Genomic DNA, 24,373 nt, shown 5'->3' on the forward strand with positions numbered 1-24,373 from the left:
CTCTGACATTGAAGCAACGAATGGAACGAACATACCTTATGATTTAAGATTGGACCTTCCCCTCGATGCCTGCCCCTATGTCATAGTCCTGGCGAACGTCCCTAAGCTAGCAGTTACTCAGACAGAAACCCGAGATCAGCTTATTACCAAGGCTTGTCACTGGATCAGTAAACATGGGGGGGGTCGAAGGGAGTTATTATCATGTATTCGAATGGCAAGACAGGTGGCATGGATAGGGAACGCTAAGAAAACCTTTCAGGGGAGCTATGTGGTTGTTAATTTTAACTTGCATCATCTGGTTCAGCATCTGTTTCGGCGCTTACCTGATACAGCTACTCAGCAAACCCAGTTCCTTGCATTTCCACTTGGCTTCTTCGACAGACCTGATAGACCCTTTAATAGGGCTCAATCTTATTTAACCTCACATAGTAAAAACTATCAGGATACCCCTCACTTTGCCCCTGGCTGCCCCTTTATTCACCTCCCCAGTAACAACCGGTTTAGCACCCTATCAGACTTGGACGGGTGTGACTGACGGGGGGGTGGTGGGGGGCAGCACCATTACTAATCTACCTCAAAGTCCTAGGGACCTGGGGCCGGATTCTCCTAAATCTCCTTTGACAACTTCCAACCACACACCCATTCCAAGCGACTATGTTAAACTAGCCTCTTGGAATATTGCCGGACTAAGGTCCAAAGTGTCTAACTTAGATTGGTTAGCAATCATCAGTAAACATGACCTGGTTTGCCTCCAGGTAACATGGGAAATGGGACCAATCTATCTTGATGGCTATCGCTCCTTTTATACTCCAGCCTGCCCTTCTGTCTCTGGACGCGCCAAGTGAGGTATTTTAACTTTGTTAAAAAACACCTTCTAATTAGCAGTCTTATCATTTTCTAATGTTTCTCCCTACTACCATTTTCTCTATTTAAAAGAACCAAGTGGTGACACCATCCTTTTAATCAATTATTATATTAACAACTTCAATGCGATCATGAAAGAGATCGTTGATATATTGGACAGAGATGTTAAAACTCTCTTTAAGAGTCTTAAGCAGGATTCAGTGACCACCACGCTATAATTGCTAACCTGGTATGGGGAGGAATTATACCGGAGCAGTCAAGACATATTAACCCAGTGATAGCAAGGAAAAATGGGATAATTCTAAAATGGGAAATGATAGCTAAAGAGAAACTTATCACAGGGGTAGTCGGTAATAGTCTTGATTACATTATGATCTGTCTAGCAGCAATCCTTAACCCAATACCCACAAGAACAGCCTTTGACAGGATACTATCAGAGGCTAAAAAGTTATTAACTGCCAAAAACTTTCACCACTCTCCCGCTAATGGAAGCAAAGGAAGCAGAATCCCTAATGGATAAAGTGAATCCTCAAGAAAGCCACATCTGCTATCCTACCATCCCTGATTAATGTCTTGAATCAGTCTCTGGAGACAGGCATTCTCCCAGCGGCATGGAAACATGCCATTATCAAACCACTGTTAAAAAAAGCCAACGCAGACTCATCACAACTATTTAATTACTGCCCCATTTCCCTGCTGCCTTTTGCGGGTAAGCTGGTGGAAAATCATGTTAATAGATCATTGGCGGAGTTTCTGGAAAGAAATCAATGCCTCCACCCAACCCAGATGGGATTCCGAGTACAACACACTGTGGAATCTGCCCTGGTGGTGGTAGTAGAGGAACTTAGGGCATCATTAGATTAGGGGAATTCAGCTGCCTTACTCCTCTTGGACCTGAGTGCTGCCTTCGATACGGTAGACCACCACATTTCACGAAGGAGACTCTCGGACATCGGGGTACAGGGAACTGCGCTCAAATGGTTACCATCATTCCTGGAGGGACAAACATTCCAAGTCTTAGAGAACACAACCTTCTGAGCTGTGGGGTACCACAGGGCTCCTTGCTGAGCTTGACACTATTTAATGTGTACATGGAGCCACTAGCAGAGATTGTCCAAGAAATTGACATCTTCATGACGTCCTATGCGGACGACACTCAATTGGTGATCTCCCTGGTACCAAAAAAACAGTAGGGACCCCGACAGGCTAGCACCTTGTGTGGAAAAAGTCAAGGAGTGGATGACAAAAAGCTGCTTAAAGCTAAATGGAGACAAAACTGAGCTAATGGTCCTTGGGAACAAGCAAATCCACAGGAATCCCATAAGCTGGCCAGATTTAATAGGCAGCCCCCTGTACCTAAAGAAACTATCAGAAATCTGGGTGTCTAGCTAGACAAAGGTCTCTCTATGGAAACACAAGTTAAGAAAGTTGCAGCAACCTGCTATGGACTCCTAAGAAGTCTCTGAAAGATCCTAGATCGAATCCCTATGCAGCACAGGAAGATGGTAGTCCACTCTGGTTATGTCGCGGCTGGATTATGGTAATGCACTATTCCTGGGGGCACTGAAATATGTGAACCACAGACTGCAGGTGGCCCAGAATGTGACAGCTAGGCTACTGTGCAATTTTACCACTCGAGAGTTGGTGAAAATACACTTAAAGAACTACACTGGCTCCCCGTGGAAGCCAGAGTCAAATTTGGGTGTTAGTCATGACGCACAAAGCTCTACACAACAGAGGCCCTGGGAAAATAAAGAGTCTATTATCTCCTTAAACTGCAAATAGGCACTTGAGATCAAGTTCATCGAGTTCAAGTTTAAGTTCTTTGAATAATAGACAAAGAAATGCAGTTCCGCAAATCAACTAAAACATGGCTGTTCAAACATTATCTCTAAGATCTGCCCAGTCCCACCTAACTTGCTGTCTCTTAGCGCTGGGAAGCCTTAGAGCAGCCATGCGCTCTACATATCTATAATAATATTAATAATAATAAAGCCTCAACCTGACCCTATTAAGTACACTAACGTAAAGCAGGAAAAACGATACCTGGCATTCATGGACCTCTCAGCAGCATTCGACTGCGTAGCCCATTACCACCTTTGGGAAATAATGGCAGAAATGGGTATTGATGATGCGATAACCACCTTTATTAGACAGATCTACTCCTCAGCATCGACAACTGTGCCCTATGTAACCCAGCGTGAGTGCTCTAGGTTGTTCCCAATCTTGAGGGGAGTGAGCCAAGGGTGTCTTCTTGCCCAATTCCTCTTTTCCATCTATACGAATGGGGAAGAAACACCCCTGCTGAGTTTCTCACCGGACGTCCCATCGATTAACAACATGCGCACCCAAATTCTGCTGTTAGCTGACAACGCTGTTCTGATTACCTGCACTGTCCGAGGCCTACAACAACTATTGGGTACTTACATAAATTACATGAGTAGTTTAGTCTTAAAAACAAATGAGGCGAAGTCTCTTGTCTTAATAACTGTACGTAGAGAGAGGAGGGCCCCACACTTTTACATAGAAGGCTGTGAATTAGCCCACACAAATACCTTCTCGTATCTCGGAATAACCTTTGAGAGACAACTATCTTGGTCTAATATGATCACAACTAGGGGCCTAGCACTGCAAAATAGTATAATAGCCTCCTTTTCAATGAATTTATTTTGTTTATTTATTTTGTGTACTTATAGAGCGCAGTCCTGTCGCCCAAAGGGCATCCTGGCGCTTGAAACTGGGTGAAAAGCCCCTTGAGATGATCAAAAAGGTCTACTCTGCCAAATCCATATCAGTTGCAACCTACGGGGCAAGAATATGGGGATATGCTAACGCCCACTCTCTCCAGACTATTGAAAATGGAAAAGACTCATTGGCCTTCCAGTTAGCTGTTCCAATTTTTTTTGCCATGCCGAGCTGGTTGTCCCTTATATTGGGACACATAATTAGGTTGGCACCCATATTGCTGTGGAACTCCATTTGGAGAAGAGCTTCAGTACACCTTACACAGAGACTAATAAAAGACTGTCTCACCCTGGAACACACGCTAAGGAACCTATGGTTATCATACCTTAAAAACAGCCTCACCTCCCTCGGTTTAGGTCGACTATTTACATCCCCTTCAACCTGTATTACAGTATCAAAAATATGAATCAAAACATAATTTTTTAACCAAAGGGCACTTAAACTGCTTGAAAGCATCTGTAAAATTATATTAAGAGATTCATATTGAGCAGGAAGGTGCCCCGGGATATTTATTTTTTGTGACAAACTCAGGCCATCGATTTATCCTGGTACGGTTTCGTTTGAACCTATTTCCTTCTATGTTTTCCTAGCCAGCTGGCATCTACTCTATAGTTGACCTTCCACCCTGTCCATGCGATGGCTCCTCCTCCCAATCAAATGTACATATTTATTTTTTTGTAAATTTTATAAGGTGCACCGCAAAAGACTTATCTGGCCGCTTAGGGGTAAACCTCATTTTACTCAATCTCGCCCAGCTTTGTATTTCCTACACTCATTACCTAATGAACTATTATGTTTTACTGTGGCCTCATATTTACTTCTTTCATGGAAAACTAGGCGTCTGGATCACTTCGTCTTATGAACTATGAATCATGCAATTGTAATCTTGTTCTTAAACTTAATGTATTTTAACAAATTACTGCCATCATTCTTATTATGAAAGTTTTATTTATTAATTGTATACTGTATATTGTGCATTTTGCACTTATATGATCTTAAAATGTAAGTATCGAATAAAGTGATTTGACTGACTGACTGACTGACATATAGCATCTTTCTTCATTTTATTTTTCCAACCTATCCCTTCTAAGGGATTGCTATTATAGGTTAAGATGAGTATCCACTTGGCAGGGAAGAGAGACAAAATTTAAAGTCATACACATCCTACAAAGCTGTGATTAGAATATCACATGGGCCAGTTCGTATGAAATTCAAATTTAGCATTTCCTAAGTAGCGAATCCTATGAAACCGCTATTTAGCAAATGCAAAATACAAAAATTGTGATTTCCTAATAGCGATTCTTACTAGGAATCGCTATTAGGAAATCGCTATTTAGGAAATATCAAAGCTAAAGGTCCATAGGTTCGAATGGTTTTGCATTTCGTAATTTGCGATTTCCTAATAGGAAATCGCAAATTAAGATATGCTACAGCAAGGGTGACTATCAGCCTAAGGCCACCCTTGATCCACCCAGAAAAAGTAGTGGGCATGTGTGTGCTTATAGCACCTTAAAAAAAGCATTTTGTAGTGGTTTTTTTTAATTGCACATGATTACCATAAATTTGGATTCAATGGTAATTGATTTCCTAAATTCCCATTTCGCATTTAGGAAATGCTTTCTACATGTGCTTAGGAAATCACAAATAGGAAATCCCAATTTGCTATTTACTATTTCGGTATCTCAAAATGCACTTTCTACTGGGTAGAAATTGCATTTTGCGATTCCCAAACGGCCCAAACAGCCCACCTCAAATGTCTTTTCCTTCAAAAATAAGTTTTAACCATAGGATTAGCATAGTGCTCTCCATGCCGAGCTAGAAGAATTACAAAGTCTTTTGCCATTTTCACAGCAAAGTCTTTAATCATACAATTAGCCAGTGCCATCCACCCAAAGCTGAAGAATGCAAAAGCCTTTTACCACTCCATGCACAGTATTAGAGCTCTGGATGGAGTACTCTACAACACAACCCACATTCTAAAACTGTTCACCCCCACTTGTAGTAAGCAGATTTAGAGTGTTGGTGGTGCTGTAGGGTGCTCCATATGAAGGGGAGTTCTCCACATAAAACCTAGGAACTACCCAGAGATCCCTAATTCCATTTTTGCATAATTGATGTGGCACCCCAAGCTATAGAAAAGCTGAACATTAGTTTTTGTTCTACATAAGAGACTCTGACATTCTTGGTTGGCTTTATAGATCTCTGGTGCTGATGACAATCAGATTCAATATGTTAGGGTTAATATTTAAAGTATTGAACAGATTGGATCTTCTCTGCAGTTCAAAGTCACCATTCACCAAATAGCTCTTTTCCTTTGGAACAAAAATGCTGATTGCGTCTAGGGTCCAACTGGAAACAAGTTGTACTGAGGTTTATTGTTTTTCACTGGAGGCCAAATAATGGAACTTCCCTTTATTTTCTTTCCAAATTGAGACCTGGTCACTCATCTTTAAAAGACACACTGTCAGTGTATGTCCTTCTAAGATTTTGGGATTAATGGTCTGCATAGCTGCATACAGCTTTCTCCCCAGATATGCATGCACAGCATGCTTATGCCTCTATTTATATGAAAGCTAAGCTGTCATGAGATGTATAGCTCCCAAGCCCTGTCACTACACATGATAAAACAATTGAGTCAGAATCTAAATGTCCAGCCCCATTCAGCTGCTCCAAGCCCTGATTCCCTTTTTTACTTCTGGATGGAGCTCAAGTCCCATTCTTTCAAACATTACATTGTCCTTGTATCACATCCTTAGCTCACAAACATGCTCTAAGTGCTCTCCCATTCCCTCCCAACCTGTGACTCTTAATGCTGCTCTGTACCTCTAATTATTCATTTACATGTACTCCCTTTGTTCCTTTGTCTATTACTTTCTACGTACAGCCTGATGGATCCCCTCATATGAACCTCAATGATCGTATAACACTCTGGTGCTTTGAAGCTAGGCTTGCCCTTTATAATGCCTACATACCTGAAGTCACATAGATACATAATCAATAAACTGTATTAGTTCAAACTCTGACGTATGCGTCAAATTATTTCGATCTACCACAATCAATACCATTCTCTCGCAGCACCATTAACGATCAGGACACACCACTCAAAGTAATATTAATGTTTCTTTTTAGTTTTGCTGTTGTGGTTTGATTTGATGGAGAACCTTTCTCAGAAAGGCCAAACACCAGCCAAAAAGTTTAGTGTGTATAAAGGTATCAGTTCTGTACATTCTTGATGAAATAAAAAAATAACAAAAATAGCTTATGAAAGTTGTTTTGCCTTACTTCATAGTCAAAGGTGCCAGGTAACATAAAGCGACAAGACACTCGGTGAAATGTAAGTCTTTAATAACCTCCAATGCCATCAAATCACATCAGAAGTTCTCAGCAATGAAAAGTACACATACTTAATTGCCTTGGTTGTTTAAGATAAAAGACATCCATAAGCAATAGTGCAATGGTCGAGTTGTAGTTGTGGGCATTATTGTACAGTATCCAATTCAATGAGATTCCTAAAAGAAACAGATAAGCAATGCTGCCTTTTAGAGATGGTATTGGAGTGCAGGTAAAGGCCAAGATTTAATATAGCATGAGAAGAGAACCCAAAGCAGATGGCTATACCTTTCGTCAGGTAAGCTCTACCTGAGTTTGTGCTATATGTGAGGGCTATAAGGAGAGTAACTGACCATTTCATTTGTTATTGAATGAATCCAAAGTCAGTAATGGTATTAGATGATAGGTGTGATTGGTCTTTCAACAACCCCTCTATCACGTCCCTCTAAAAATGAGTTGTCTGATGTGAGGGCTGCCACTGAGGGCCTGTACTACTAGTTTTTGATTGCACTCAGTAGAATATGATTGATTGCCTCACTCTCAGCATTCCAGTGAGGGAGCAGAGGATCAGTGCTACCTTTAAGCAATGTATTGAATGCACTTAGAATTTATGATGCATTAAAGCCCACTGCCAAGGGCTATACTGGCAATTATTCTTTTGTCACTCCGCTCGCTTCAGTGTAGTCTCATAGTAGTACAGCGTTCCATTAAGGGAACAAACAATGTTTTGTGTTTCTGATACTTACTCAAAATGGTGTTGATTTCAGGCCAAAGCATCTGTTCTACAAGAACACCTTTTAATTTTGAGCAGAGTTCTACATGGTCAACATAATCAAGTAGCGCCCGCACCACATTTCCAGAAAGATGTCGCAGCCAGGTAAGTGTTATCACTTCGCAGAACTGAGGAAGAAACCAAGGAGAGTGTTAAATGGGTACCGTTCATAATGCAGTTCTTTCTGCACATGATGCTCAGAACACAAATCATGAATGAAGCACGCCTTATGTATAGTTAATCACCAGCTGTTTAGGTCTAGCTTGATAGAGCAGTTGTCAGTTTGACGTATTGTTACCAATTCTTTGCAATATACAGAGTGGGCTTTGACTCCACTTTGAGCACTATTACTCTCTCATCTCATGCTGTTGGCTGTTTCGTGTATTCTCCCATCTCCTATGGATTGCTGGCACTGCAATCCATGAGGAATATATTTTATATCTCAAAACTACACTGAATCATCAGACAATTTATTCCTTATCACATAGGTGTATTGTTGACAGGATGTAATCATTTTTGTTTTGTTTTTCCACTGTATAAAGCTTCCCTTCAATGTTTTAATGTTTTAGCCAAGACTCAAAATGCAAGCCAGATCACTGGACAGTGCCAATGCTTGCTTTTTTTGCCTGTGCTGGTGTCATCCCCTTTAAGAAACCAGAGACAGAGACCAGTTGCAGATTAAGTATGACAGTCACATTACCACAAGGAGTATACATTCAAAGAAATTACTGAGTCAAAACACAGCCATTATATGTAAAAGAATGTATAATTGGGGAAAGGTGGATATATTTATATATTTATTTATATAGTGGCAGATTTACCAACATTTTGGACTTGATTACGATGTCAGTCAAAGTTCGCGTCAACCGACACCATCCCGGTGTCGGGACCGACCAACCTCCAGTCGGCGGTCCCGACACCACAATTTCAATGCAACTGCACATGATATGGTTGCATGCTCCCATTTCTCAATGGGAGCTTGTGCTGCGCCCATAAACAGGTAGAAAAAGCTCCTTGCGCTATAAAGAGTAATTTGGGGGGGAAATCCTACTGCAAGAGCACATTTAACAAGCATGAGTGGCTGCCCGCGCTCACTATTTGGGTCCTGTTGCATTTAGCACTATTTCTTAGTGCAAACTTTATCCTCACATCCATTTTGGACGGAAGGGGGAATTTATGCTCTAGCAAACAGCACTAGGCGCAGAATCACTCCTACCGCATAATTTCCATGAAATCTTAGGTACTTCTGTGTGATTACACAGAATTACACAGTTATAACCAGCTCTATTGCTAATTTGTTTAGAAATGTATACTGAAAAAATGAGGGGGCACTAGTTACATTAAAAGCACGCTACAGATTCAGTTGTGGGTCCACACAAATAAGATTGCCTCTGTATTTTTTTAGTGGTTATCTGCTTGGGTTCTGTAAGAGAAGACAATTGCCAGAGACATCCTTATAAAAATCGAGTGGTTGCCTCGTGTTTTTGTGGACTGAGTGGGTTCTGTGGTTCTGAAACTTCTGGACTCGTGTAATTATTCTGGACTCGAGAATTAAACTTCGTCGGAACATGACGAATTTGGTATCAAAAGACCGAGAATGACGAGCACACCATGTACAAATATTTTCAGCATATTCGAGTGACGATTTCACCTCGAAATCGTCATTTTCGTTCTGAACCCTTGGCCTCCATTTATGTGTTGCCCTTTACATAGGCCTTAATCCAGCTGAATTCAATTCCACAAGGACACATACTCCTTAATCCACTTTCCTATGACCTGTGCAAGTTGGAACCATTGCCCCAGGCCGAACTCGTTAGGTCAGTTCCCCTCCCAGTGGCCGAACAAGATAGCATCAAGGCACAACAAGCCATAAAACCATTTCAGCGCGCACACCTGCCGTATCTTGCTCACATCTGTCTCTACTCTTTTTGCTTCACTTACTTTATGGTGGGGAGGTGCCTGTTTTATTGGGGGTCCACCGATATCTGATGAAATGTTGGGCCTTGCCGGGTGATTTGTTGTGGGCAGCACGAAGTGAAATATGTACATGTCATCATGACTCTGCTTTTTCCTTTGTAACAAAGAACTGTAAATGATATACTGCAAATTCGAAGAATGTTTGCCTGAAGCTGAATATTCAGTATAAAGAGAGAATCCTGACTTTGTAAATTCGAGCAGTCTCCTGAGAATATACTTCCCGTGTGTTGTACTTCTAGGACACTTGTTACTTTGGTTGCAGCCAATAAAATCGATCCTTGACTTCACCTAGAAGACTCTGAGTTTCTGTGGTCTGAATCAGGAAGAACCCGAGGTCTCTGGGTGTACCCTGACACCGCTGGGTTACCGGTTCTGTGCCGGTTCTTAAAAACCCAGTACCTCAGCTGGCGCCCAACGTTTGGGGCGATATCAGTGGTACCAGTCAGCCTGAGGTTCGTGAGGAGCTTCGTGTGAAAATTCCGGAGGACGGCCAACCACCTCATCGACCCCTGCATGTCGACGTGGTCCGAAGGTCTTTGCTGCGAGGTTCCCCGCTTCCCAACGGCTACAGAGGACTGCTGCCCTGGCTATCGCCCTGATTTGGACCCTTGAAGTTTGGTAGAGCGAAACACTAAGACGAGTCTTCTGGTGACGTCATCGATATTTCAGTTAAGTATAAGTGGAGCGTCTCCCAGTCCTTAGTTGGCTTTGATTTGGAGCTTGCAAGCGCCAAAGCCGAAGGACTCGTGTATTCACGAGAAATATCGTAATCGATAATCCTTTGAAGTTTGGAGCTAGACTAGAGAGCGAAGATGCCTGGTCTTAGACTTGGAAATTTGTTTTGTCTTGGTTGTAATAATAGGGACTCCCGATTGGAGGACTCATGTCCGGTTCCTCCGGTTGGAACTCCAACTTACGAGTTATATGTGAAACATGGGGTAGGCCCCATCACATACAATGAAGTGTGGATCAAATACACGAGAAAAGATGGTGTTTTAAAATGGCCCCAATATAGTAGCTTTGATACCGAAATCTTAGATAACCTTGAAGTTAAACTTTTCAAAAAGAAAGCCCGGCCGGCGATGTTTGACTCTTTTCGCCTATGGCGTAAGGAGGCCAAACAAAAAGAAATCAAATTAGCTAAGAAAAATAGGAAAGAAGGGGGAATTTCAGTAATGCAAGCTGCTATGCAGTTTAAAGACAATGAAGAAGAGCAGATGAGTGAGCAGTTGCACAGGCAACGTAAAATGGCAATAGATAAATGCTATCCAGTTTTGCCGTTTCTTCAGCAAGAGGCAGCAAAAGAGCGTGAAAAAGATCCATTAATGTCACATTTATTAAGTTCGCCACCCCCCTATGCGCAAAATGCCACTGCAACCCCGCAATCTTTAGTTGTGCAACCTGTGCCTCCTGTTCCTCCGCAGCACCCACCAGCTGTTCTTCAGCTGACTCCTGTTTCTATGGTGCAGCCTCCTCCAGGCCCACCGACCACATCTGCTTCACCTGTGCTTTCTACGATTTTGCCTAGTGTACTTTCTACTTCTCCTAATACTCCCTCTACGATTTTGCCTAGTGCTCCTTCTATTTCTCCTGATGCCTCCTCTGCTATTCTCTCTGCCCCTGCCTTGTCTCACCCCGTTTTTCCATCAGTTCTTCCTTCAGTTTCACCTTCCATTCAGCAGAAAATGGCCAGCACTGTTACTAACCTTTTCTCACCTCTTTTTGGGTCGCCTACTACGACCCCTAACATGGGACGAAGACTGTTGCGAAGTCGACTGCCTGACTATCAAGAGAGAGACTCATTGAATCGTTTAGCACGGAAATGGGTTATGGACACTGTAAAGTATGATGTAGAGTCTGTCATGGAAGTCTTCCATCAATGGGAAGCACTGACGCAGAGATATGTTTTTGAACAGATGTGTGTTTTCCTTTGTGAGGATTTGGAAGACAATGATCTGGAATGCAACCCGCAAGAGTTGTGTCGTGTACGGTTCAAGTTTGGAGAGGGCATGATTGTAGGTCCCGATGTGGAGAAAGCGGTGGAAATATTGTTATCATATCAGAGTAAGGGGAGCAGTTCTGGGTCACAATCTGAGCCTAGTGCGACAATACCCCATGAGAGAAGTTCCCCCACAATGGAGAGAGGGCGACACATCTGTTGACCCCCCTATTCTGCCACACTTTCAGCGTGTATGGGTACATGTCCCATGGAAGCAAGCTGAAGTTTTAGCCCTCAAACAGACATTACCTGATCCGCGTAAAAATCCTGCAGGGTATTACAAAGAGTTGTCACAAACTGCTGGATCATGTATAATGAATTTAGCAGATATCGATATGTTATTTGGGAATGTTGTTCCCCAGCCTTTATGGGGTAAAATTCATCATACAGATCATGATCAAGAGTTAGGTGACTCATGGGCTAATATTGCTGCTGCAGATGCCCGACAAGTAGGTGGTGCTAAGCCTGAGCCTTTGATAGCAGAACTCCCTGGTAAAATAGTTGATTACATGAAAACGATAATGCCTGCAATACGTGTAAATTGGGATAAGTTGTCTGCATGCAAGCAAAAGAAAGAAGAAACTGTCTCAGATTTCTTCACCAGGTTTGAAGAAACATTTGTCGACCACAGCGGTCAAGATATGACCACAGAAGGTGGTCAGAGATTGTTCGTCGATAAATTCCTGCACAATCTGCTTCCAGAATTGTGTAAAAAGTTAAAAGATTCAGAGAGTTCTTGGGCTGTGTCATCTTCAGCCCAGATATTGGCTACTGCACAATATTACGAGAATAGAGACAAAGACGAGAAAGATAGAGCAGAAAAGAAAACTAAGGAGTTGAAAACGAAGGTTTTGTTACAACAAGCATATCCGCCACGTGGTGGTGGTAATCAAAATAATAGTGGCCAGAATCACTACCAGAATAATTTTCATCAGCCTCAACAGTATCAGAGGAACTCGCAAAGAGCCGAGTACACTCAGCCACGTGTCCCTGTAGGCCCCAACCAGTGTTCGTATTGCAAGGAAGAGGGTAATTTCAAGTATAGTTGTCCTATTTTGTTGCAACGTGCAAATGGTGCTTCTAGTGCAAGAGGTCGTGATGTTCAGCAAGCGCCTAGAGGTAGAGGACGTGGAAACGTCCCCCAGAACGCACGTCCCTTTCCACCTCCAAAATTCTATGAATAGGTTCGATCAGCAGAACAACGCATCTGACAGGACAGCTCAATACTATGTTGATGATTACTATACAGAAGATGAGTATTTGGAGGGTAATGATTGCTAGGACAGCCATAGACAAAGAGAGGGAGTCGTTTCAGTTCCAGTAGATCAGAGTGGGCCTTACGTTGAGGTGATTACATCAGGTGTGTCAGAGCCTTTTCTGTTGGATACTGGTGCTACAAAGAGTTCTATTATGCACTCCAAACTCCCTGGCGCACCTTTGTCTGGCGAAATGAACGTTTCTGTAGGTTTCTCTGGCGCCCCAGTTAGAAATCTGATTTCTGACCCTTTGTCTCTTTTTGTTGGTCCTTGCGAATTCGAAGCACCCCTCATTCTGACAACAGGTTGTGGCGAAAACTTGCTAGGATTGGATTTGTTAAAAAGATTGTATGCGACTTTGTACTGTTCTCCTTCAGGAGTACAACTTACTTTAGGTAGGAAAGTGGTTTCTCCAATGTATTTGTCGAGGGATAAACTTCCAGCAGAATTGTCGTTTCTTCCAGATATTCTTTGGACTGCTGGTCCTAATGATGTGGGCCTTTTAGAAATTCCACCATATGTTGTAACATTGAAAGCCAATGTTCAAATGCCACAAATTCCCCAATATAGGATATCTAGTGAGGGTGAAAAAGCTTTGCTAGCGATAGTTTACGAATTGATTGAAAAGGATGTGATTGAAGAAACACGAGGCAACGTTTGCAATAGTCCTGTTCTGCCTGTTTTAAAACGAACTGATCCCTCTCAGCCACCTGTGTACAGATTCGTGATTGATCTGAGAGAGGTGAATAAAATAGTTGTGCCACAATTCCCAGTTGTCCCCGACATTACCACATTATTAACTATGATTCCAGCTTCTGCCACTTGGTTTTCGGTGATTGACCTGAAGAATGCTTTCTTCAGCATCCCGATTGCTGAGGAAAGCAGGGATATTTTTTCCTTCAGTTTAGGAGGTCGCAGCTTCCGCTTTGAACGCGCTCCTCAGGGCTACTGTGAAAGTCCATCAATATACAGTCAAGCTCTAAAAACACAGCTTGATACGATTGTTTTACCTAAAGGTGCTGCTCTTGTACAGTATGTGGATGATTTGCTCATTGCTGCAGACACTGAGGAAATTTGTAAAAAGGCCACGCTGTCATTATTGCGTCATCTGTGTGATCTTCACCACAAGGTGTCACTTTCCAAACTGCAATATTGCTGACAAGAAGTGACCTACTTAGGTCACCTCTTATCGAAGGAGGGAAGGAAACTGACCCCAGAAAGAATTCAGGCAATAGCGAAATTGAGTGTGCCAAGAACACAGAGAGAAGTGCGTGCTTTCCTGGGCATTACATCGTACTGTAGACAGTGGATTCCAAATTTTTCGTTATTAGCCAAACCCTTGGTGGCATTAACGTGTAAAAAATGGAGTATTTTTATTTAGCAGTTACACAGTTAATAAATCATTACTATAACACAGTCGTAAAAGTTAAAATTTCATACAGGATTATAAAACAAGAACAAATAAGGACATAAGTTAAAAATATATTTATCAGTGGTAAATCAGTGGCGAAAAAATTAGTCTCTACGCGCGTTTCGGCGGCCAGCGCCTTCTTCATGGAGTAGCCACACAATTTTATAAAGATCAACTTATTGGACACTGGTCAAGACGGTTTTCTACTTCTTATGTAACTCTTTTTGGATCCAGTGTTACAGGAGCTGATTGCCAAGGACACAAGTAGTTAATTCCCGCTGGCTGAGCCCTTTGAGTGAAGAAATGCTGGATAAGATTCACTAGGTCGGAATCCGCCTCAGATGACTTCTAGATATCTATAGTTTCTGTAACTGTTGATTTCATTTTCATGAGCCCACTTGGTGATCTATGATGTGATCATGGGCCACATATAAGTTAAGGAGTGATATTCGGTTATTGCAAGGTCTTCTATTTCAAAAAGCGTGGATGGTGTTAACAAGATGTTCCAGGATTCTAGCTGGGTGGGGAGGTGATATTAAAAGATCTCCCTGCCTCACGATGATCGGCAGGGCTCAGCGGGAATTAACTACTTGTGTCCTTGGCAATCAGCTCCTGTAACACTGGATCCAAAAAGAGTTACATAAGAAGTAGAAAACCGTCTTGACCAGTGTCCAATAAGTTGATCTTTATAAAATTGTGTGGCTACTCCATGAAGAAGGCGCTGGCCGCCGAAACGCGCGTAGAGACTCATTTTTTCGCCACTGATTTACCACTGATAAATATATTTTTAACTTATGTCCTTATTTGTTCTTGTTTTATAATCCTGTATGAAATTTTAACTTTTACGACTGTGTTATAGTAATGATTTATTAACTGTGTAACTGCTAAATAAAAATACTCAATTCTTACAGTCAGCCTCAGCCAATTGTTTATTTAATTCACCATTAATGTGTTCTAGAAATTAGTTGCCTAGGTTGTTGCCTTTCAAATGTATTAATTTCCCTGACCTAGGAACTATAAGATCCATATAATCAGGGGGTCCTTGTTAAATACACGTCAATTAATGTGTAAAAATACACCCAATCCCATTCCTTGGTCTGAAGAGTGTCAGAAAAGTTTTCTCGAATTGCGCACAGCATTATGGTCGGCTCCTGTGTTAGGTACTCCCAACTACAGTAAGCCTTTCACATTGTATGTCCACGAGAAAGAGGGCTGTGCATTGTCAGTGTTGACTCAGTTATTTGGAGGTAGGCAGCGTCCATGTGCCTATTTTTCGTCGACTTTGGATCTGGTAGCTAAAGCATTGCCAAGTTGTTTAAGAGCCACAGCAGCAGCAGCTGTTTCTATTCGACAGTCTGCTGGTCTAGTAATGAATAATACACTAGTCATGATGGTCCCACATGCAGTAGACACGTTGTTAAATAGAACCAAGACACAGCACTTAACTAGTGCTCGATTGTCCAGTTACGAATTAACATTACTAGCGAGTCATGTGCACATAAAAAGGTGCAGTACTTTAAACCTAGCCACATTGTTGCCAATTGTAGAGAAATCAGGTGTTTTAGAACAGCACGATTGTTTTCTTAGAACAGAGGAAGAGACGAAAGGGAGAGTAGATCTATCCGATACTCCTCTTGCTGAATTGATGGTACGTTGTGGGTGGATGGTTCATGCTTCAAGCTCCCGAGTGGTGACACGACTGCAGCATATGCTGTCACGACTTTGCATACAATTGTTGAAGCTGCACGTGTGCCACATAATTCAGCTCAAGCAGCGGAATTAATTGCACTCACGAGAGCATGCGTGTTGTCTGAAGGAATGAAAGTGACTATCTACACTGATAGTCAGTATGCATTTGGAGTGACTCACAGTTTTGGACGATTGTGGAGAGAACGTGGGTTCCTGACTTCGCATGGAGCTAAGATTCAGCATGGTCAGTTGGTGAATGAGCTTCTTGAATCACTGACCATGCCTCTGCAAATGGCTATTGTGAAATGTAGTGCTCACAAGAAGGTTACTGATGATGTTGGTCGTGGAAATGCATTTGCTGATGAAATCGCGAAAGAAACGGCAAAGAATGTAATGAGCCGAATGTACGTTGCAGGCCCTGCGAGATGGACTGGTGATATTGGAATGTGTGAAGACACAATAGAGAGTGTGAAGTCCATCCAAGCTGAGGCCACAGGGAAAGAGTTGAGCACGTGGAGAGAAAGTACGGGTAGAATGGATGCAAATGGTTGCTGGATTGAATTATCAGAGCATCAGAGATGGCTGTTACCTGATGCATATGTGCTTGCAGTGGTTACAATGGCTCATGGAATGGCTCATATCAGCGTAAAAGGAATTTGCGAGTTGTTGGCTCCAGTATGGCAAAATTCAGGGATTCCCAAGTGTGCAGTGAATGTTGTCAAGAATTGCATGGTGTGTCTGAAACACAATCCTGGTAAGGGAACCCCAACTCCAGCTGGTCATTTTGCACCTCCTACGTATCCGTTCGAGGTTTTGCAGCTAGATTTCATTCACATGGAGAGGTGCAACAATTTAAAATACGTACTCGTTGTTGTTTGTGCCTTCTCAAGTTGGGTAGAAGCCTATCCCCTAAAAGACAACACTGCCTTGTCCACAGCAAAAGCCCTTGTGAAAGAGTACTTCCCCAGGTTTGGAATGCCTAGAATGGTCTGGTCTGATAATGGAAGTGAATTTGTGGGTCGTGTGATGAAGAGAGTGTGTGAAGGGCTAGGTATCCGGCAGAAGTTCCACGCTGCAAATCACCCCCAATCAGCTGGATTAGTAGAATGCTACAACGGCACTTTAAAACTTAAACTGGCCAAAATCCAAGCGAGCACAGGTCTTAAATGGCCTGACGCTCTACCCTTAGCACTCCTGTCCACCAGAATACCTTTGCATTCACAAGTGAAACTTAGCCCGTATGAGATCGTTTTTGGCCGGCCAGCCAACATATGGGGAGTGTCTAGACCCACAAAATTCAGCGAGCTTGAACACCCTGTTTTGCTTGATTATCTGTATGAATTGACGGCTAAATTGCGTGTTTTGCATCAACAGGTTCACGACACCCTGCCTCCGGTCTCTGAGACTCCGGGACATCAGATAGACCCTGGATCCTGGGTCTTGGTCAAGAATTTTCAGAGAACTAAAAACGACCAGCCCAGGTGGACCGGACCGCATCTCATCCTTCTTTCCACAAGATCAGCCGTTCGGGTGGAGGGGAAGGCCAACTGGGTGCACGGGATCCATTGTAAGAAAATCCCTTTTCCTCTGCCTTATGACCAGTGGGTCCAGAAGGGTGTCGCTGACCCAGAACCTGATACCGTGCCACATGTCATACCTTTCAGTGATGCACGGGTAAAAAGAACTGACTCTGAACGAGAAAATGAGAACATTTCGCACGAGGCTGTGCCACCATCCAAGCTATTGAACACTACAGAGCCTGAACTTTTGTTCCAGGATCAAACAGTACCTGGAAGACAACGGTATAATTTGAGACCAAGAAAAACGAACTAATAAAAGCTATTTCTTTTGCAATTCGGACTAATAAAATTCTTTTTTTCTTCCAGACACTATTTTTTTGAAAGTGCAGCTCTCCCATCTGAAGAAAACTTGCTTTTTTTTGTTTTTCGAACCGCCATCCGGGTTCCGCTGCTAGGGCCGCGGTTGCTTAAAGTCTTTGGGGTGCAGCTGACGACGTTAGGTCGGTAGTTCTGGTTGGTCCAAGGGAGTTGCCCTAGACTGACAGTAGCATCCCTTAGCAGAGTCAACCTCCCACCGCGGGCAGCACTTTAGAGAGGATGGAGTTTTCCGAGATGGAGAAATCTGCCAAACCAACAAACTTTAAACGCAAATTGTGCAAAGTGATGACAAAGAAAAGTTTTATAATATTGTGTATTTTTATGCTATTCAGTGTAATGATATTTTTAATAAGTTATGTTTTATTCTCTTTTCATGTAACCTTCGCACCCACTGCATCACCCATACCTCCTCCTACTGTTTCCTCTCATTCTTTCCACCCTCTTCCTGACCATGAATCCAATAGGAGACTGGAGTTCATTAATAACTCCTTTGTTCAGCTCTTGCACCAACACCAACTTGTAATGAACACAACTAACTGTTGGGTGTGCGGTCTTATGCCTCACACAACGGATAAAGGTATCCCTTATCTGGTCCTGCCATTCAGTCACAATGGTTCTGTATGGGCATATAGGACAATGTTCATATATGCACACGAAATCTACCCCCTACGTTCTGTGACCGACAATCCTAGAAAAAGTGCTCTAGTCAAGGGTATAGTAGACATGATTAAGGAAGGTATTTCTTATGAGACTATCCCGAGAGATGAGACACTAGTATACATAGGATGGAACATGACTGGATATGGAGCTACTCTGAGTGAGAAGCAGCAAGCTAAGAGATCTTCCCCGATTTGGATTGTACCCCATCAGGGTCATCTGTGTCTGCAAGGTAATGGCACGAATCCCAGGGCTCAGTTAGGGAAGAGTATCTGCACTAAAACATATGTTTTCACAGCCCAGACTTCCCCCGCGTTCTTAGCAGCTAAGGGTACTTATTTCATCTGCCATGATAGAGCCTATACATGGTTGCCCCCTGACTTTTCGGGCTTATGTTTTGTTTCATTTCTGTTGCCCCCCACCTACACAGCAGCGGCAGATTACCACAGGACAAGGATAGTTAGAGGTGTCTTGAGTACAGAAGACACTGCAGGTCAAGAATTTGGGGACTTTGCAAGGGGTTTTCTGCCGTTCTGGGGATCCATGGCTAACAGCAGGAACATAAGGCAATTGACAAGGGTAGTTGAGTCCACCGTGATTGAAACTGCTGCTGCCCTTAGTAACTTGACTGCTGAGCTCCAGTCGGATCGACTTATGACCCTTCAGAACAGGGTCGCGTTAGATGAAATACTTGCAGACCGAGGTGGGGTATGCAGATTGATCCAATCGAGTTGCTGCGTTTTCATCCCAGATAACGCTCCAACAGTGTACCAGGCCATCTCCAAACTACATAAGTATTCCGAATCTATTCATGTGGATAAAGGAGATTGGTCGTTAATGGGATGGTTCTGGGAACTGATATCCGCCTGGGGATGAAAAATTCTGATGGTCATTGGAATGGTCTTAGCCATTCTTTTCCTGTTCTGTCTATGCGTGCAGTGTGCTCCTGCAATATGTGGCCTTTGTGTCACATCATGTGTAAGGAAACCTGTATCAAGAGACGAACTAAGTACTAGAATGATGTTACAGCAACATCTCAATGACTTTAGGAATATAGATCTGGACTCAGATTAGCATGAGGACAGATTAATTGCCTATGTAAGGGCAAAAGGAGGGTTTGTGGTTCTGAAACTTCTGGACTCGTGTAATTATTCTGGACTCGAGAATTAAACTTCGTCAGAACATGACAAATTTGGTATCAAAAGACCGAGTATGACGAGCACACCATGTACAAATATTTTCAGCATATTCGAGTGACGATTTCACCTCGAAATCGTCATTTTCGTTCTGAACCCTTGGCCTCCATTTATGTGTTGCCATTTACACAGGCCTTAATCCAGCTGAATTCAATTCCACAAGGACACATACTCCTTAATCGACTTTCCTATGACCTGTGCAAGTTGGAACCATTGCCCCAGGCCGAACTCGTTAGGTCAGTTCCCCTCCCAGTGGCCGAACAAGATAGCATCAAGGCACAACAAGCCATAAAACCATTTCAGCGCGCACACCTGCCGTATCTTGCTCACATCTGTCTCTACTCTTTTTGCTTCACTTACTTTATGGTGGGGAGGTGCCTGTTTTATTGGGGGTCCACCGATATCTGATGAAATGTTGGGCCTTGCCGGGTGATTTGTTGTGGGCAGCACGAAGTGAAATATGTACATGTCATCATGACTCTGCTTTTTCCTTTGTAACAAAGAACTGTAAATGATATACTGCAAATTCGAAGAATGTTTGCCTGAAGCTGAATATTCTGTATAAAGAGAGAAGCCTGACTTTGTAAATTCGAGCAGTCTCCTGAGAATATACTTCCTGTGTGTTGTACTTCTAGGACACTTGTTACTTTGGTTGCAGCCAATAAAATCGATCCTTGACTTCACCTAGAAGACTCTGAGTTTCTGTGGTCTGAATCAGGAAGAACCGAGGTCTCTGGGTGTACCCTGACACCGCTGGGTTACCGGTTCTGTGCCGGTTCTTAAAAACCCAGTACCTCAGTTCAGTGCTTTTGTCCATTGAAACCTACCCTCCAGATTAATTGGTCGCAGCATGGTGTTTTGTGGGCTGTTAGAATTTATTCTTGGATATGGCCCAGTGGTGGTAGAAGTACTTATAAAAAACAAATAAATAAATAGGTATTCACAATAGTGTTCAGTAGAAAAATAGATAGCAAATTTTACTTGGAGTCAATCCCCCACATGCAGCCAGCCCGACACTGCACATGGCCTTTGGTTGTGCGCAGTGAGGGATCGGCCACAAGACCTGGCCTGTGGCCTGGCCCGCCGGCAACCCCCCTCCAAAGGCAGTCAATGCCAGACTGCACACAACCTTCAGCCATGCTGGGGATGCCATAGGGCTTGACCCTGGGGACCCCAGCCTCCAGGGACATGTTTTATGAAAGGGGAGGGGGATGCATGGCCTACCGACCCAATGCTCTTTAGGTTTTGGGTACACCCTCCCCCAGGGCCCTCCATTTATCTAGTAAGGGGAGGGGGGGCGTGCAGCTCCCGACCCCCAGCCTCTTTAGGCCATGGGGACCCCATCCCCAAGGACAGTACATATATTATAAAAGAGCAGGGGGCCTCATGGCCCACCTCCCCGAGCATTGCAAAGCCCGACCCCATCCCAGAGGGTCATTTGTTTTTATTAACGAAAGGGGAAGGGAGTTGCGCCGCCCCTTCCTTGTGCCTTGTTAGACCATGGGAACACCATCCCCCGGGGCCATTTATAAAAATGAAGGAGAGGGGAGCCACATGGCCCACCGAGTCTCCTTAGGCCCTGAGGACCCCATCCCTCAGGGAGGTACATATATCTTAAAAGGGGAGGGGGGCACACAGCCACCCTCTCTGGGCCTTTTAAGGACCTGGCGACCCCATCCCCCAGAGCTGTTTGCTTTTTAATTAAAGGAGAGAGGAGCCGAGCAGCCCCACTCGTCGAGCCTTGTTAGGTCCTGGAGACCCCATCACCCAGGGCCATACATATATTTTAAAAGGGGAAGAGGGGCGTGCGGCTCCATTCCCCATCACTCAGGGCCATTTCTAAAAATGAAAAGAAGGGCTCCCCAGGGGGGTGGGGGGGGGGGGTACACAGCCCATTCCCTTTATGAAAACAACGCCCCGAGGCTGGGTTCCCTTCAGCGTGAACACAGGAAATGTGGCCATGCTGCCATTTATTTTTACGATCATGCAGGATTGCGGTATTTTTTGCTGATATTTTCTTATTTAGTCCGGGCGTCCCTCTGTGTCACCCTCATGTGGCCTAGGGGCTCAGGGTATCACTACCCTGCCCCCTTATACTATTTTTGTTTTTAATTTAAGGACAAGGGACTAAGTCCCTGAGTCCTGCAATGGCTGCCTACTAAGTTTTTCTTATGTTGCTAGCAGTCAATCAGAGCTTTCACTTCCAAGGGAGTTAGATAGTCCATGGGAAAAAAGCACGTGGGCCATTTAAAGGCTTTAGTTTTAAATTGCAGCTCCAGAGAAAATCTATAAAGACACTCGTGGACCCAACCGTCCAGATATACAACTATTTTTCGACCTTAATTTCTCAAAAACTACTTAAGGGATTTACACCACATCACAAAAAACATACTCTGTAGATCAAGATCTAGCTTCCTACCAAATTTGGTGTAATTTTGCTCAACAGTTTTTGTTGGACCTCCCCTTAGGAAACTATGGAAAATGCAGGGGGATTTTGCATTTTGGGACCCTCCTTTTTTCCCTCTTTTCTCTGCCCCTGTTTGACGGATCACCCCAAAATTTTCCACGAAGGAGCTGAGGTGTTTTTGAAAAGTTTTATGAAGATTCGTGAAACTGGGCCAATGTTATTAGTACATCAAAAAGCGGTCTTTCCATGAAAAAGCAGACCAAAATATAACTACACACACACACATATATACCTGCCCAGTAATGGTGTATTCTGGGAGCTGTAGTGTCTACAATGCTGCAGCTGGTGGGTGATCACATGATTGGGAGCTGGGTTTACTCCTACCTATTGGAGGACTGCAGGACTATTTAAAGGCGGGGATGTGGCTCCAATTGTGGTTAACAGCGGCATCTCAAGAAGGCCCGATGGCCGAAATGCATTTAAACTTAATGCCGTCTATTAAAAAGCTTCGACCTGGATTTCCTGTGTGGCCTCTTCCTTGCGCTCATCGGAGGGGTTTCTGTGGATGTTATCGCGTCGGACAGAGACACGTTAAAGAGGCCCCGTTCCATACGTTGGCTGGTTGCAACACTGGCTCCTGCTTCTGCAGTTTTCTTCATTTTCCAAGGTTTTGGAAATGTACCAGCCCACCTTTAACTGCAGGTAAAGAAGGGCCGCTGCCAGGAGCAGCCCGCGACTTCATGAGGAGTTGTCTCATTCATTGTAATGAAACTCATGGCCCGGTAGACTCCTGTAAATGAGGTTGGATCATATGCGGGGACCCAAGGAGGCTTTGAGACTTTCAACTAACCAGTTACATCATGCCTTGTCTGGCACAACACCAGCCCAAATGGACTCTTTGCCATCGAGGTTTCCCCAAGCAACACTTGCCCAGAATTGGTGTATTCTGGGAGCTGTAGTGTCTACAATGCTGCAGCTGGTGGGCGATCACATGATTGGGGGCTGGGTTTGCTCCTACCTATGGGAGGACTGCAGGACTATATAAAGGCGGGAATGTGGCACCAATTGTGGTTAACAGCGCATCTGAAGAAGGCCTGATGGCCGAAATGCATTATGCTTAACGCTGTATATTAAAAAGCTTCAACTCGGATTCCCTGTGTGGCCTCTTCCTTGCGCTCATCGGAGGAATTTGTGTAGATATATATATATATATATATATATGTATATATGTATGTATATATATAAATATCCGTTCGGCGGCAGTAGGTTTTTAAAGTCAGGACCTAGTTTCCATAGGAATAGCGTTTTTTGTTTTGCCAATCTATTTGGCATCGTTTGATGAATCTTTGTGAAATTTTCAAAACTAGTGGAGCGGTCAGGTCAGCTGCTGTGTTGAAAGTTTCAGGGTGATTCATCAAGGGGGGGGCGAGAAAAAGGGGGCATCCTAAAACACGTTTATTCTATGGTAATTTCAATAGGAAACTTTACACACAGCTACAGCCCGAACTGCTGAATGGAATTACACCAAATTCTGCAAAAAGGTAGCTCTAGTTTGAGAAAACAGTCTTTCTGTTAAATGGTATAAATCAGTTCAGTAGTTCCTGAGAAAAGTAAACATTTCTCAGATATACAACAGGGGGAGGGGAGGATCCGTGAACCCTCCCGATCTCATGCCTGCAATCTGATTGGCTGCGAAGTGTTGGCAGCCATCTTGTGACACGGTTGAACTGAGTCAAAAGGAAAATTTTAAAAAAAGGTAAAAAACAATTCAGCGGGATTCGCTATGAATCCGTGAATCTGAGAGAAAAACTTTTAAAAAGTGCTTTGTTTTCCTTTAAGTACCTGGATGGGCCAGGTGCAGGAGGCGGGAGCCGGACGGGACCGTGGGGCCTTCAGGATCCCCCCGCAGCCCGAAAGGAGATGGCCATGCCCCATGGGTTGGGGTCCTGGGGACTAATGTGGGCCGCTTCCCCGCTCCCTTTAAAATATAAAAATAAAAAAATGGCTGGGTCCCTAGTGATGGGGTCCTGGGGTCAAAATCAGCCTCTGGAGGTGGCCACATGGCCCCACTCCCCTTTAAAAATATACACAAAGGTCCAGTCCCTGGGATTGGGACCCTGAAGCATATATCAGCTTGGTAGGGGGGCGCACGGCCCCTCTCCCTGTTTTATT

General features: G+C 43.6%; 1 protein-coding gene across 1 annotated transcript in view; it reads right to left on the minus strand.

Moving 5' to 3' along the window:
* The window catches only part of LOC144821290 (dynein axonemal heavy chain 12-like), a 228,960-nt gene that overhangs the window by 39,484 nt on the left and 165,103 nt on the right, over positions 1-24,373 (minus strand). The window contains exon 8 of the mRNA XM_078678155.1: positions 7,686-7,839. Within this exon, the coding sequence (XP_078534281.1) occupies positions 7,686-7,839 (154 nt within the window). The remainder of the gene's footprint in view (positions 1-7,685; positions 7,840-24,373) is intronic.

The sequence above is a fragment of the Lissotriton helveticus genome, chromosome 2_2 (genome assembly GCF_964261635.1).
Source record: "Lissotriton helveticus chromosome 2_2, aLisHel1.1, whole genome shotgun sequence".
Taxonomy (NCBI): Eukaryota; Metazoa; Chordata; class Amphibia; order Caudata; family Salamandridae; genus Lissotriton; species Lissotriton helveticus.